At 53.4% G+C, this 12,792-nt stretch overlaps 1 protein-coding gene across 2 annotated transcripts in view; it reads left to right on the forward strand.

Moving 5' to 3' along the window:
* Positions 1–5,954: 5,954 nt before the first annotated feature.
* The window catches only part of SCN4A (sodium voltage-gated channel alpha subunit 4), a gene marked incomplete at its 5' end in the record, with an annotated part of 31,116 nt that continues 24,278 nt past the window's right edge, over positions 5,955–12,792 (forward strand). Inside the window, 9 exons of one of the 2 annotated variants that reach the window (XM_080677990.1) lie at positions 5,955–6,227; positions 6,317–6,486; positions 6,589–6,669; positions 6,970–7,098; positions 7,558–7,649; positions 9,872–10,186; positions 10,969–11,032; positions 11,264–11,405; positions 12,445–12,654. In XM_080677990.1, the coding sequence (XP_080534116.1) occupies positions 5,955–6,227; positions 6,317–6,486; positions 6,589–6,669; positions 6,970–7,098; positions 7,558–7,649; positions 9,872–10,186; positions 10,969–11,032; positions 11,264–11,405; positions 12,445–12,654 (1,476 nt within the window). Of the gene's footprint in view, positions 6,228–6,316; positions 6,487–6,579; positions 6,670–6,969; positions 7,099–7,557; positions 7,650–9,871; positions 10,187–10,968; positions 11,033–11,263; positions 11,406–12,444; positions 12,655–12,792 lie in introns of both variants that reach the window. The other variant, XM_080677991.1, reaches the window with a different exon arrangement.

Genomic DNA, 12,792 nt, shown 5'->3' on the forward strand with positions numbered 1-12,792 from the left:
AACCCACCTCCCCCTGAGTTCCCGTAGCACGATCGCCTCCCCGCTTTAGGGCGGGCATCACTTTCTCCTCATATCATAGTTACATGTGCCCGTGTCCACCTTTTCCCCAACTATCAGCTCTCTGAAGGCAGGATGCTCAACTGGGACATCTTTGTGACCTCCTCAGAACTAGCTCAGCTTCTGGCTTATGAACAGGATGGATGGATGGATGGATGGATGGATGGATGGATGGATGGATGAAATATATCAGAATCCATTTTATCCCTGGAAAAGACTATAGCCAAGGCCACATCCACTCATTCTTTCAGCAAACACTTATTGAGTGCCTTCTGTGTGCCCAGGGCTGGGACTGGCAATGATGACTTAGACCCATGGTCGGCAAACTGTGGCTCGCGAGCCACATGCGGCTCTTTGGCCCCTTGAGTGTGGCTCTTCTACAAAATACCACGGCCTGGGCGAGTCTATTTTGAAGAAGTGGCATTAGAAGAAGTTTAAGTTTAAAAAATTTGGCTCTCAAAAGAAATTTCAATCGTACTGTTGATATTTGGCTCTGTTGACTAATGAGTTTGCCGACCACTGATAGACCAACACAGTTCCTGCCCTCTTAACATTTCAGCCTAGTGGAGGAGACAGACAAATAAATCAGTCAAATGAACAAGACATTACCAATTATGATGAATGATGTCAAAGAAAAACACAGGGGACTGTGATAGAGACTAGAGGAGGAGAAAACTTCTTGGAGAAGAGACATTTGAGTCTAGGCCGGGGGTGAGAAGGAACAGCGTGTGAAGAGGGCGGGGATGAGAGCTCCAGGGAGAGCCACGGCCCAAAGGCACGCAAGGTCCCAATGGTGAAGGAGCTGGAAGGAGGCCAGGGGACTGTGCAGAGTGAGCAGGGAGGAGAGATCAGGAGACGAAGGTGGAAAGGCAGGCAGGGGCTGGATCATACCAGGTGTACCGGTTAATAATGCGGATTTTTCCAATAGATGGAGTTACACATATGTTGATATATAGGCGATTTGATATGTATGCTATTTTGTTGTATTGCTCCTTCAGATTACCACTTGTTCTGATCGATGGCACACGCACTTTCTGAGCAGCACTTCAAAACGTACGAAGAAGTGGAAAATTGGGTCTCTGGATGGTCTGCCTCAAAACAAGAAAAGTTCTATTGGGACGGTATCCACAAATTACCTGAAAGATGGGGGAAATGTGTAGCTAGCGATGGACATTACTTTGAATAAAGCACTTTTGATGTTTCTCTTGAAATTATCGTGTTTTCTTTGGATTACAAAATCCGCATTATTAACAAATTAATAGTTAATTCGCATTATTAACCAGTTAATAGTTAATCCGCATTTTTAACTGGTTAATAATTAATCCGCATTATTAGCTGTAATAATGCGGATTTTGTAATCAAAGAAAACACGATAATTTCAAGAGAAACATCAAAAGTGCTTTATTCAAAGTAATGTCCATCGCTAGCTACACATTTCCCCCATCTTTCAGGTAATTTGTGGATACCGTCCCAATAGAACTTTTCTTGTTTTGAGGCAGACCATCCAGAGACCCAATTTTCCACTTCTTTTTACATTTTGAAGTGCTGCTCAGAAAGTGCGTGTGCCATCGATCAGAACAAGTGGTAATCTGAAGGAGCAATACAACAACATAGCATACATAGCAAATTGCATATATATCAACATATGTGTAACTCCATCTATTGAAAAAATCCACATTATTAACCGGTACACCTAGTAAGACACTTAAGTTTTATTCTAAGTGGGACAGGAAGTTACTGGAGAAATTTAAGCAGGAGAAACAGAATTCATTTCTTGTTTTTAAAAGATCATCAGCTGCTTTATGAGATTGGTTTGGAGGGGCAGGACAAAAGCAGTTAGCAGGAAATAGGCTATTGCAAGAAATTATTGTGATATGGACCAGGGGGAAAAGGTGAGGTTAGGGATATTTTGGAGATGGTATTAACAGAACTTTGGACAGATTGAATGTAGAAGATGAAGGGGGAAAAGGAGAATTCAGAGACGCCTTGTATTTTGACTTGAGCAACCAGATGGATGGCAGTGCCGTTTCCTGGGTTGAGGAAGACTGTGGGTGGAACAGACTGTGGGGGAAGAACACAAGTGTGTCATTTCTGACACTGTAGGTTGAGATGCCTATTGGCTACACACATGGAGTGGTCTAGTAGCCAGTTAATGTATCCGTCTGGAGTTCAAAGGAGAAGTTTATCATATTGCTGCCACACTATTTACAGTCATAGGAATGAAGCCATCCAGACCCAGACCGAGTCTTGAGAACCTTAAGGGATTAGGGAGAGAAAGAGGGACCAGCAAAGGAAATTGAGAAGGAACAGCCAGAGAGGGGGGAGGGAAACCATGTGCGTGCTCTCACGGAGGTCGAGACAACAGAGCATTCCAGAAGGGGGCTGCGGCCAACTGGGTTGAATGCTTCTGAGAGGCTGAGGAAGGTGAAGACAGAAGCGTGTTCAGCAGACTTGGCAACAGGGAGGGTGCTAGTGACTTGACAAAAGCCGCTTCAGTTGAGTTGGAGAAATGGAAGCCAGGTTGGAAGGGGTTGGAGAGTGAATGAAAGGTAAGGAAGTAAAGACAGCTGGTGTAGACACTTTCCAAGAAGTTGGTTTGTAAAGAGGACCAGAAAAATAGGGCAACAGATGAAAGGAGATGTGAGGCCAGGAGGCTGCCATTGTTTTGAAGAAGGGAGGCGTTGATGGTGGTGGAGAGAAGAGAGCTAGAGAATAAGGTCCTTGAGAAGCGCAGACAGTGGGGGCCAGAGCCCAAGTGGAAGGCCTGGCCTTTGGGTGGAGGAAGAAGGGGGCAGGACATACAGCTTCTGGTTATGCTTCAGGGTGCACTTAAAGGAGAAAGGGGCGAAGGCGAAGTGTTCCTGGGACTCATTCATTCAATAATGAGCATTAGGCACACTGCTAGCACAAAGGACTGATCCTCTCAGCCAGAGTACCCAGGGAGGACTTCCTGGAGGCAGTGTTTTTGTGTAGGTGAAGTCTGGAAGGACAAATGAAAGCTCTCCAGGGAGACAAAACAGAGGAGCGCTCCAGGAGGCAAACAGACCATAAGCAAAGGCATGGATAGTGAGAACTAGCTTGGGCCATTTGTAAAAATGGAGGTAGCATGGCCAGAGGGTGGGAGGGGGTCAGTGGCAAGGTAGGTATCAGATCATGGAAAGACTCAGGAAGGCCACGTGGAGGAGTGTAGACACACTATTAAGCAGTGGGAAGCCACTGAAGGATTAAGCAGGGGGGTGACATGATCAGATCTGTGATTTTAGCAATGTGGATGGTGGGTTAGAGGGGAGCCCAGAGGTAGGTAGAGAGGCAGATGGGAGGTTATTTGAATAGAGCAGGTAGGGGGTGATGAGGCAGCAATAGCAGGGAGCATCAGCAGGGCGTGGAGACTGACCAGGTGTACCACCAGGATGCTTTCAGCAGCCACCAACCAAAACCGTGTCTTAACTGGCCTGGCCAACGAGGACATTTCCCTCTCACATGACAAGACATCCAGATGCAAAGTGGCTTTCAGGTGGGAGAAGAGGAATTTAGGTGAAGTGGGGCCAGCTGGGGAACAGCAGGAGGAGGTGCTGGGCTGCCTGTGCCATTTGTGGGTCACACCACAGGCACCAAATTCAGAAGTGACCCCAAACCCGGCCCGCAAGGAGTTTGATGGGGGAGACAGACACCACTAGACAACCACACAAGCGGGGCACAAATTACCATTGACCCAAGAGCTGTGCAGGCTGTGGCTGCGCAGGAAAGGGAGCCGTGACTTGACAGGTCTGGGACCATGGGGCGTGGGAACAGACGTGTTAAAGCTGTAGAGGCCACAGAAAGGAGGCGGGTGGTGGATATGACTGTGGCGAGGGGCTGTAGACCGCAGATCAGGGCCCCTGGAAGCAGCATCTTCCAGGAGCAGGAAGGAGGAGCTCAGAGCAGAGGGAGAGGCCACAAGAGCAGTCTGGTTCTTCTCTCGGTGGTGGTGTGAGTGCTGGAGGAAGGGCCAGCGAGTGAAAACCGCTGGGGCTGTCCACTGGGGGCCCCAGGTAAGCGTAGTTGAGCGTAGTTTTGAGTGCTGGGGCGGGAACCAGCCTGACTGGCGTCTGCGGTCTCTCTTGGGCTCTGCAAAGGCGAGAGTGGGCAGCATCGCCCAGAGGGTTGTTGCCAACTGGGGCCTGTGAACTGGGAGGGTGCCCAGCAGCCGTGGGGTCCCTCCATGGTCACCTGGCAGGTCAGCATCTTCTGTGTGGGTGGTGTGTGGGATTGATGTTGGAGATGAAGGCGGGAAGGTGTGTGCTAAGGGGCAGGGTACAAACCCACCCATGCGAGGGGTGGTTTCAGGCTGGATGTGTGTGCGTGTATGCATGTGTGTGAACGTGGGCTCACGCATCCGCACTCCCACGCACATGGTGGGGCCAATGAGCAGCTGGGGGACAGGGTCAGCAGGAATGAGCAGAGTCATCCCGTGGAAACACGACTCCCCGGGTGATGATGGTAGGGAGCAGCTGGGCAGCCAGGCGGGGGCGTGGCCAGCTCTGCCCAATGGTTCTGGCCGCTCCCTGGGCCGCCCTCCCACCTGTTGACCAAGCCTGAGGAAGTGCCCGCACTGGCTGGGACAGGGATCCTGCTGGGGCGTGTGGGCCCACTGTGAGAAGGCTGCCACCCCCAGTGTAGCTCTGGGTGGCTCTGTGGGGGCTGTCTGTGTAGGCTACAGGGGTCTTCCTGCTGATGTGGGTCAGGGCCTTTGAGATAAGTGACCCATTACCTCCCTTCCACAGGGAACAGGCTCAGGATGGCTGGGCAGGGGCCAGCAGAGGCCAAGGCACTGGCCCAGGACACACAGTCCACACAGTGCTCACAGGCCTCTAAAGCTCCTGGTGGGTGCCCTTTATCCACCCAGTTCCTACAGGGACCACCAGCCAAAAGCAGTCGCAGGGGGCTCCAGCCCTGCCCCCACCATTGAAACTGTCCATCTCCTTGTGCCCAGGACCTTTCGTGTGTGTCCGCCTTTTCCACATTAGCATCTGAAGCCCATCCCCCACCACATACGTACCCTGCATCTTCCTGCTCCATCTACCCTACCTGCCTGTGGATTAGATTCCACAGGTCCTGTGGGAGGGAGCTGGTGGAACCCTCCGCAGGGCCTAGGGCCTTTCCTTCTTCCCCCTTCCAGCCCAATATCACACTTCCCCAAAGCTCAGGACAGGACACTCCACACCCCACACCTTTCCCTTCCCTCCTGGCCAGGGATGGCAAACACAGGCAGATGCACTACGTTCTCCTTCCCGTGCCCCTGGCTGACATCGCTAATCAATCACAGCAGTCTATTTGCACTGAATCTGGCTGCAACCTCAATGGTCTCTGTTCACATCTCTTGGCAGCTAACAGCAGCCAACCCAAGTTGACCCTCAAGGTGAAATCCATCTGCCATTCGTGCTTAAGGCTGTTTCTACCAGGCCACCGGCACATTTCACATCTGACTCCTCTTTGACTCATGTTGGCATGGAGGCCATGTGGTATAATAGTTTGTTGTGATTCTCTCTCTCCTTGTAGGCTGAAGCCACACTGTTCCCGGAGCTCAGGCCCAGAAGGCATTTGAGGGCACTGGGGCATTGACCCCAAGTCCCCAAGGCTGAAGAGGATCTGGTTGGTTTGTCATCAGTCCTGAGGGCAGCCAACCCCTGCTGGGGAGAATGTGGCGTGGGGCTAGGGGGTGATGCTCCTGTGTCCAATACCTGTACAGCAGCAGTGCTCAGGCCTTGCAGGCACACCTTGCAATCCCAACAGCACCTGCACACCCACCCCCCCAGCCTGGCCCGTGGGCAGGTGGCCACCCAGCATTTGGGGGCCTGCATGCTACAGCTGTCCCTGTTGCCCACTGCCCTCCTGGCCCCTGAACCCAGGATGCAAGGATGGCCCGCCTGTCTCTGTCCACCGTGGTGCCTGTGGGCCCCCACAGCCTGCGCCCCTTCACCCAGGAGTCCCTGGCAGCCATAGAACAGCGGATAGTGGAGGAGGCGGCCCGGCAGCAGCGGAACAAGGAGCTGGAGATCGAGGAGCCTGAGCGGAAGCCACGAGGCGACCTGGAGGCTGGCAAGAACCTGCCCCTTATCTATGGGGACCCCCCGCCAGAGGTCATCGGCATCCCCTTGGAGGACCTGGACCCTTACTACAGTGACAAGAAGGTGGGGGCCTGGGAGGGTTGCCTTACCTGTCTGTGCATCGTCCGTCTGTCTGCCTGTCCCTAGGCCTCACAGCTCTCTCCCTGCCTCAGACCTTCATTGTGCTCAACAAGGGCAAGTCCATCTTCCGCTTCTCCGCCACACCCGCCCTCTACCTGCTGAGCCCCTTCAACATCATCAGACGCGGCGCCATCAAGGTGCTCATCCACTCATATCCTGCTGAGAGGGGCAAGCGCAGGGGTGGGGAGAGGCAGAGGCGAGGGTAGGGATAAGCAAAATGGGGTGCTCTGGGCGAGGAGGCCCTCTGTCCACCTCCCTTCCCCACATGCTCCTTCACTTTCCTTGACCCCCCAACGCTGTTCAGCATGTTCATCATGATCACCATCTTGACCAATTGCGTGTTCATGACCATGAGTGATCCGCCTCCCTGGTCCAAGAACGTGGAGTAAGTCTCTCCTCCCCTCCCCGAACCTTCCCCAGCCCCACCCCTCTGGCCCTGGGGTACCGCCCATCCCAGGTGTCCGCACTCTGAGGGTTGTGTCCCAGGGAGACACATACTGTCACTGTCACCCCATCAACACCTTAAGCCTCCAGGTGGCACACACTGTCATTCTCACCAACGTCCTCAGCCCCAGGGTGACATATTTCATTTCTGTGCCCCTCCATCCTGGGAGGTCCATCATTGTTACCCACACCCCTACCCAGGCATGACACGCCTGGCCCTGGCCGGCCCTCTCCCCGCCAGGTACACCTTCACAGGGATCTACACCTTTGAATCCTTCATCAAGATGCTGTCCCGAGGCTTCTGCATCGACGACTTCACATTCCTCCGGGACCCCTGGAACTGGCTGGACTTCAGCGTCATCATGATGGCGTGAGCAGGGGCCCAGGGTGTCCTGAGGCTGTGGTGGGGGGAGCAGAGAGGGCCAGGACTCAGAGCAGTTGAGTGGGCTCACCCTCTCAGAGGGTGAACTGCAGGGGCCTTGGATCAGGGGTGCTGACAGTGAGCTATCTGTACAACTCCAGGAGCCACCATCCCAGGGTCTGGCTTGGAGGCTCTCCTGCTGCCCCCACACACACCATGTACAACCACACGCAGCAGCCCTGAGCCTACAACAGCCCTAAGCCCAAGGCCTTGCTCACTGGGAGGCCATACCCACTCCCCAGCCAAGCTCCAGCACTCTCTCCCAACTCTCAGGCTCCCATAGGAACCTCGGAGTGACCTGCTCCCCAGCCCCCTGTGGGAACCCCAACTACAAGGATTCCTGATTTCTATCCTCTCACCTACCCCCGGCTCTGACACAGCCTTCACCCCACCCCCACCCCCACCCAGGTACGTGACGGAGTTTGTGGACTTGGGCAACATCTCGGCCCTGAGAACCTTCCGGGTGCTGCGGGCCCTGAAAACCATCACCGTCATCCCAGGTACTGGGGAGGTGCAGGGACCCACCGCTGGGGTCAACAGCCCCCCACCCTCATGCCCAGGCCTGGAAACTGACACTCAAGTTCCAGGAGCCTGACCCAGGGTCACAAGACTCCCAGGCTGAGTGTGTAAGACACACACCAAAGCGTGGACACGGAGGGTGTCCCATGGCCAGAGAGGAGAACGGGCCCCAGGCTGGAGGATGTGCATTTGAGCGGCTGCATAGCAAGGGAGTAAGAGCACAGACTCCGGAGCCAGACTGCCTGTGTTCAGTTCTCACACCATTTCCTCACTTTGACCTTGGGCAAGTGGCTTAACCTGTCTGTGCCTCAGTATCTGTAAAACGTGGATAATAATAGTGCCATGTCTGGGGCCGTTGTGAGGATTAAATGCTTTAATATCGATTAGGTACTTAGAACACTAGTGCATGGCCTGTGTGCAGAGCAGCGACCTCCAGCTGAGACACATACAGGGATCAGTGTGGAAAGTCCCGGCCCTGAGGCTCCGTACGGAGCACACTGCTTGCCCACTGAGCCATGGGGCCGGGCAATTCCAAAGCAATGCATCAAGAAGCAGGAAATAAATAGAATCCAGATCATCCAGCCCCTCAAAAAAGCATGTGTAGAAACTGGAGAAGGTTCATTAAAGGAGAGAAAAGTGATAAGGGATGGCAAGCAGGCTCTGGGAGGAGGGGAAATGACTCAGTCTTAATGCTAGAAAGCACCTTAGTTCTCCTCTAGACCAAAGGCCTCACACTGCAATGTAGGAAGGAGACCCCAAGAGACCCCAATAGGGGCAAGTGCTGACTGAAGGCAAACGTCGGCCACGGAGCCAAGGCCTCAACACCTTTCCTCGATGCCACACTCCCAGTGTCCTTGGAGCTTTGAGGGTTTTTATAAGGAGGCTGCTGAGCATCTCTTGTCTATGCCAGGATAAGAAAAGGAAATAAACTAATATTGAAGCGAGAGATGCTATGATTAGGCCCAAGGGAAGGGCTCTTCCATAAATGATGGGAACCAGTCCCTGGCATTCCGTAAGTTTTGTTTATGCCTCTGTCCATCCAAATGGCCGAAAGCGATGATCATACAAAGTCAGTCTAGAGCTTCTCAGTGTGAACCCCGCCTTCCTTGGGGGTTGATAGGCATTATCAGGAAAGGGGTGCTGTGGCCAAGTAAGTTAATAAACATGGTAGTAAAAGTTTTGTTTGTTTCTGGAGGACTTGTCAGAGCCTTAGATTAGATGATCTACTAGGGGTCCTCAAACTTTTTAAACAGGGGGCCAGTTCACTGTCCCTCAGACGGTTGAGGGCCGGACTATAGTTAAAAAAAAACACTATGAACAAATTCCTATGCGCCTTGCGGGCCCGGGACGAGTTGGCTGCTAAGCAGGACAGGCAGCGGCACCCGGCGGGCCAGATAAATGTCCTCGGTGGGCCGCAGGTGGCCCGTGGGCCACAGTTTGAGGACCCCGGACAGTGACTCGCCAAGAGAAATATACAGCTCCGCCTTTCCCAAACATTATTGAATACCCTCTCCCCTTTAAGGGCACAGTTTGGGAGATTGGTGTTTTGTGGAACACACTTTGGGAATGCTGACCTAGTGACATTTATTTTTTTGTTTTTTTCTATTTATATTTTTTAAATGTATATTTCTCTTTTAACTTTTTTTTTTTTAATCCTCACCTGAGGATATTTTTTCCATTGATTTTTTTTCGAGTTGAGGGGAGGGAAGAAGGGAGGGGAGAGAGAGAGAGAAACATTGATGTGAGAGAGACACATCATTTGTTACCTCCTGCACGTGCCCCAACCAGGGCCAGGGATCAAGCCTGCAACCGAGGTACATGCCCTTGACCGGGAATCAAACCTGCGACCCTTTGGTACTCAGGCCGATGCTCTAACCACTGAGTAAAAACAGCCAGGGCCCTAGTGACATTTATTAAGCTCCACTGTGTGCCTGTGTGTTGCTCTATGAGACAGGCAACAGCCCATGAAGTCTTTATAGCCCCGTCTCCTCGCGGCTGAGAGTCTGTGGCCCTTCGAAGGCTGCTGATTAAGACATGATCAGAGAAGAGTGGGGTTAATTTGGGAAGCTTTCCAGGAAGTGGTGCCCCTGGTAAGTCAAGTCTTGAGGAGATGGAGTAGGCAGAGGCTTGGAGGATAAGGGAGTGAGCTTCCACCCCGCCCTGCCTGCTCCCCCGTCCATACTCTTACCCACCCTGTGGTCAGGTCTGAAGACGATTGTGGGGGCCCTGATCCAGTCGGTGAAAAAGCTCTCGGATGTGATGATCCTCACCGTCTTCTGCCTGAGCGTCTTCGCCCTGGTGGGGCTGCAGCTCTTCATGGGAAATCTGCGGCAGAAGTGTGTGCGGTGGCCCCCACCCTTCAACGACACCAACAGCACGTGGTACGACAATGAGATGTGGTCCGGCAACGACACCTGGGGCAGCAACGACACCTGGTACGGCAACGACACCTGGCACAGCCCGGAGAGCGGGGCCAGCAACTCTACCTTTGACTGGGATGCCTACATCAATGACGAAGGTACGGATGGAGGCTGGAAGGCCAGTGGGGCCAGTCCCAGTCCCGAGGGCAGCCCCTGTGAGATAAATCGCAGGAGAGGACCTGAGCTGAAATCCATCGCTTACCACTTGCCTCTGACAAGTCACTTGGTCTCCCTGATGCTGAGTCCTCACCTGGAACACTGAGATGACAACACCTTTCTCAAAGGGTTAATAGGACAACAAATGCCAAATTGCTTTGAAAATCCTGAAGCTTCCACTATATAAAGCAGCAGTCCGTGTTCCCCCGTCCTTAACCTATGTACTCCCTGGCAGGGCCACCACCAGGCACCCACACACCCACATCCTGTTTGCATACTCATACTTCACATACTCACACACAGGCACACATTCTCACATGGCCACCATTAGTCTACACAATGCCTTCTGGCAAATTGGAAACAGGTACCCCTTCTTCAGCCTGGTACCCTGGGGCCTGGCCTCCTCGTCCCCCAGCCTCGGCCCTCAGTCAGGGGCCCTGCGCAGACACATGGTAGCCCCATGCACACACATACATGTTCCTCCCGTCTCTCTGTGTCCCTGCTTATTCTGACTGTGCAACCACACCAGGCACTGAGCTCGCACCACTTGGAGCTGAGCTCCCTGCCGTGTATCTACCCAGAGACCTAAAGGAGGGGGAGGGGGACCAGGAAGCAGCTATTTGGTGTGGTCCACACAGATGTGTTCCCAGGTGTGCAGTGGGTACATGTGCCCACAGTGTGTCCATGTGGTGACATGTATCCTCTGTGGCCTCTGACTCCCAAGGGAACTTCTATTTCCTGGAGGGTGCCCTTGACGCCCTGCTCTGTGGGAACAGCAGTGACGCTGGGTGAGTGATGCTGGGAGATGGGAAAAGGTGCCCCAGGGGTGTCAGAAAATGGGGGGCTGCTCAGGGCCAAGGACCTGGGGAGGATGGGAATATAAGGGAAACCTATGGGCATGGATGGAACATTTTCTGGGACACAGGACTGAAGCATTGCCCCCCCTTGGAGCCCCCCTTTCTTGTCCCCCAGTTGGGGCTCTCCTTCTTCCCTAAAACCAGCCCCCATTCTATCCCCAGGCGCTGCCCCGAGGGTTACACGTGCATAAAGGCTGGGCGGAACCCCAACTATGGCTACACCAGCTATGACACCTTCAGCTGGGCCTTCCTGTCTCTCTTCCGCCTCATGACACAGGACTATTGGGAGAACCTCTTCCAGCTGGTACAGCTGCCCCCGCCCTGTTCTTCGGCCCTAGAACCTCCCTCATCCCCACAGCCTCTTCGTCGCCTGGCAGGACCCCCAGCAGGGCTGTCTCACCTGTGGGACCCCCTCAGTGCCCCTACATACAGACAGCTTCTTAGAGCCCCTCAACATTGGGTACCTGCCCAGATCTGAACCACAGCCTCTTCATCCTTCTTCACCTTTGCTGAGATCTAGGCCTGGCATAGATCCCCAGTTCTCGCAGTACCGTAGGGCAGCTTAGAAATTCAACTCTACCCAGATACAATTTATTTTATTTTATTAACTTGTTGTTGTCCAATTGTCACAAGAGGACATTTTTCCGTTGATCTTTAGAGAGAGTGAAAGGGAAGGGGAGAGACAGACAGAGAAACATCGATGTGAGAGAGACACATCGATTGGTTGCCTCTTGCATGCACCCTGACTGGGGCCAGGGATCAAGCCTGCAACCCAGGTACGTGCCCTTGACCAGAATTGAACCTGCAACCCTTCAGTTTGCCGGCCAATGCTCTATCCACTGAGCCAAACCAGCCAGGGCCCAGACACAATTATTTAGCTTCTACTGTTTGCAGAACAGGCAGGCTGAGTCTGGAGCGACAATGCCTTCTGGTCCCTGGTGATACTTCTAACACTGATGATATTAATGAAAATAGCAATAATAATAATAACTACTATCTGTTGAGCTCTTACTAGACACCAGGCACCATTGCAAAGCTAGGACTCAAGCCCCCATAGCCCATGTTCACCATTTTTTATCCTGGCTCTCTGACCTCACGATGTCTAGCTGGTCCTCAGGGCTCTCTGAGCCAGGAGACCAGGAAAGTCTGGGTCCTGGGTGTACATTTGGAAATTCCCCAGAGTGTGGTTTAGCCTGTCAAGGATGACTAGACCCTGCCTCAAATCACCAGGCTTTGTGAGGGACCCTCTCTGTTTACCTCTCTGGCCAGTGGGTGTGTGGAGAGGGGTGGTGGGTGAAGCAGCGGGCACCAGGTGATACTTCCTGTCCTGCCCCCACCCCCAGACCCTCCGAGCAGCTGGCAAGACCTACATGCTCTTCTTCGTGGTCATCATCTTCCTGGGCTCCTTTTACCTCATCAACCTGATCCTGGCGGTGGTGGCCATGGCCTACGCCGAGCAGAACGAAGCCAATATGGCTGAGGATCTGGAGAGGGAAGAGGAGTTTCAGCAGTTGCTGGAGAAATACAAAAAGCATCAGGAGGAAATGGAGAAGGTCTGGACTCAGAGAGAGGAGGCCGAGGACCCAGGGATCTCCCTGCCCCTCGGCCTGGGTTCTCCTGGGCAGGCTGAGGGTGAGGGAGAGGAAGGGGCAGGGGCTTGGAGGCAGGGGGAGCAGAGGCCCCAGGCTGGG

This window comes from Plecotus auritus, assembly GCF_963455305.1.
Source record: "Plecotus auritus genome assembly, chromosome: 7".
NCBI lineage: Eukaryota > Metazoa > Chordata > Mammalia > Chiroptera > Vespertilionidae > Plecotus > Plecotus auritus.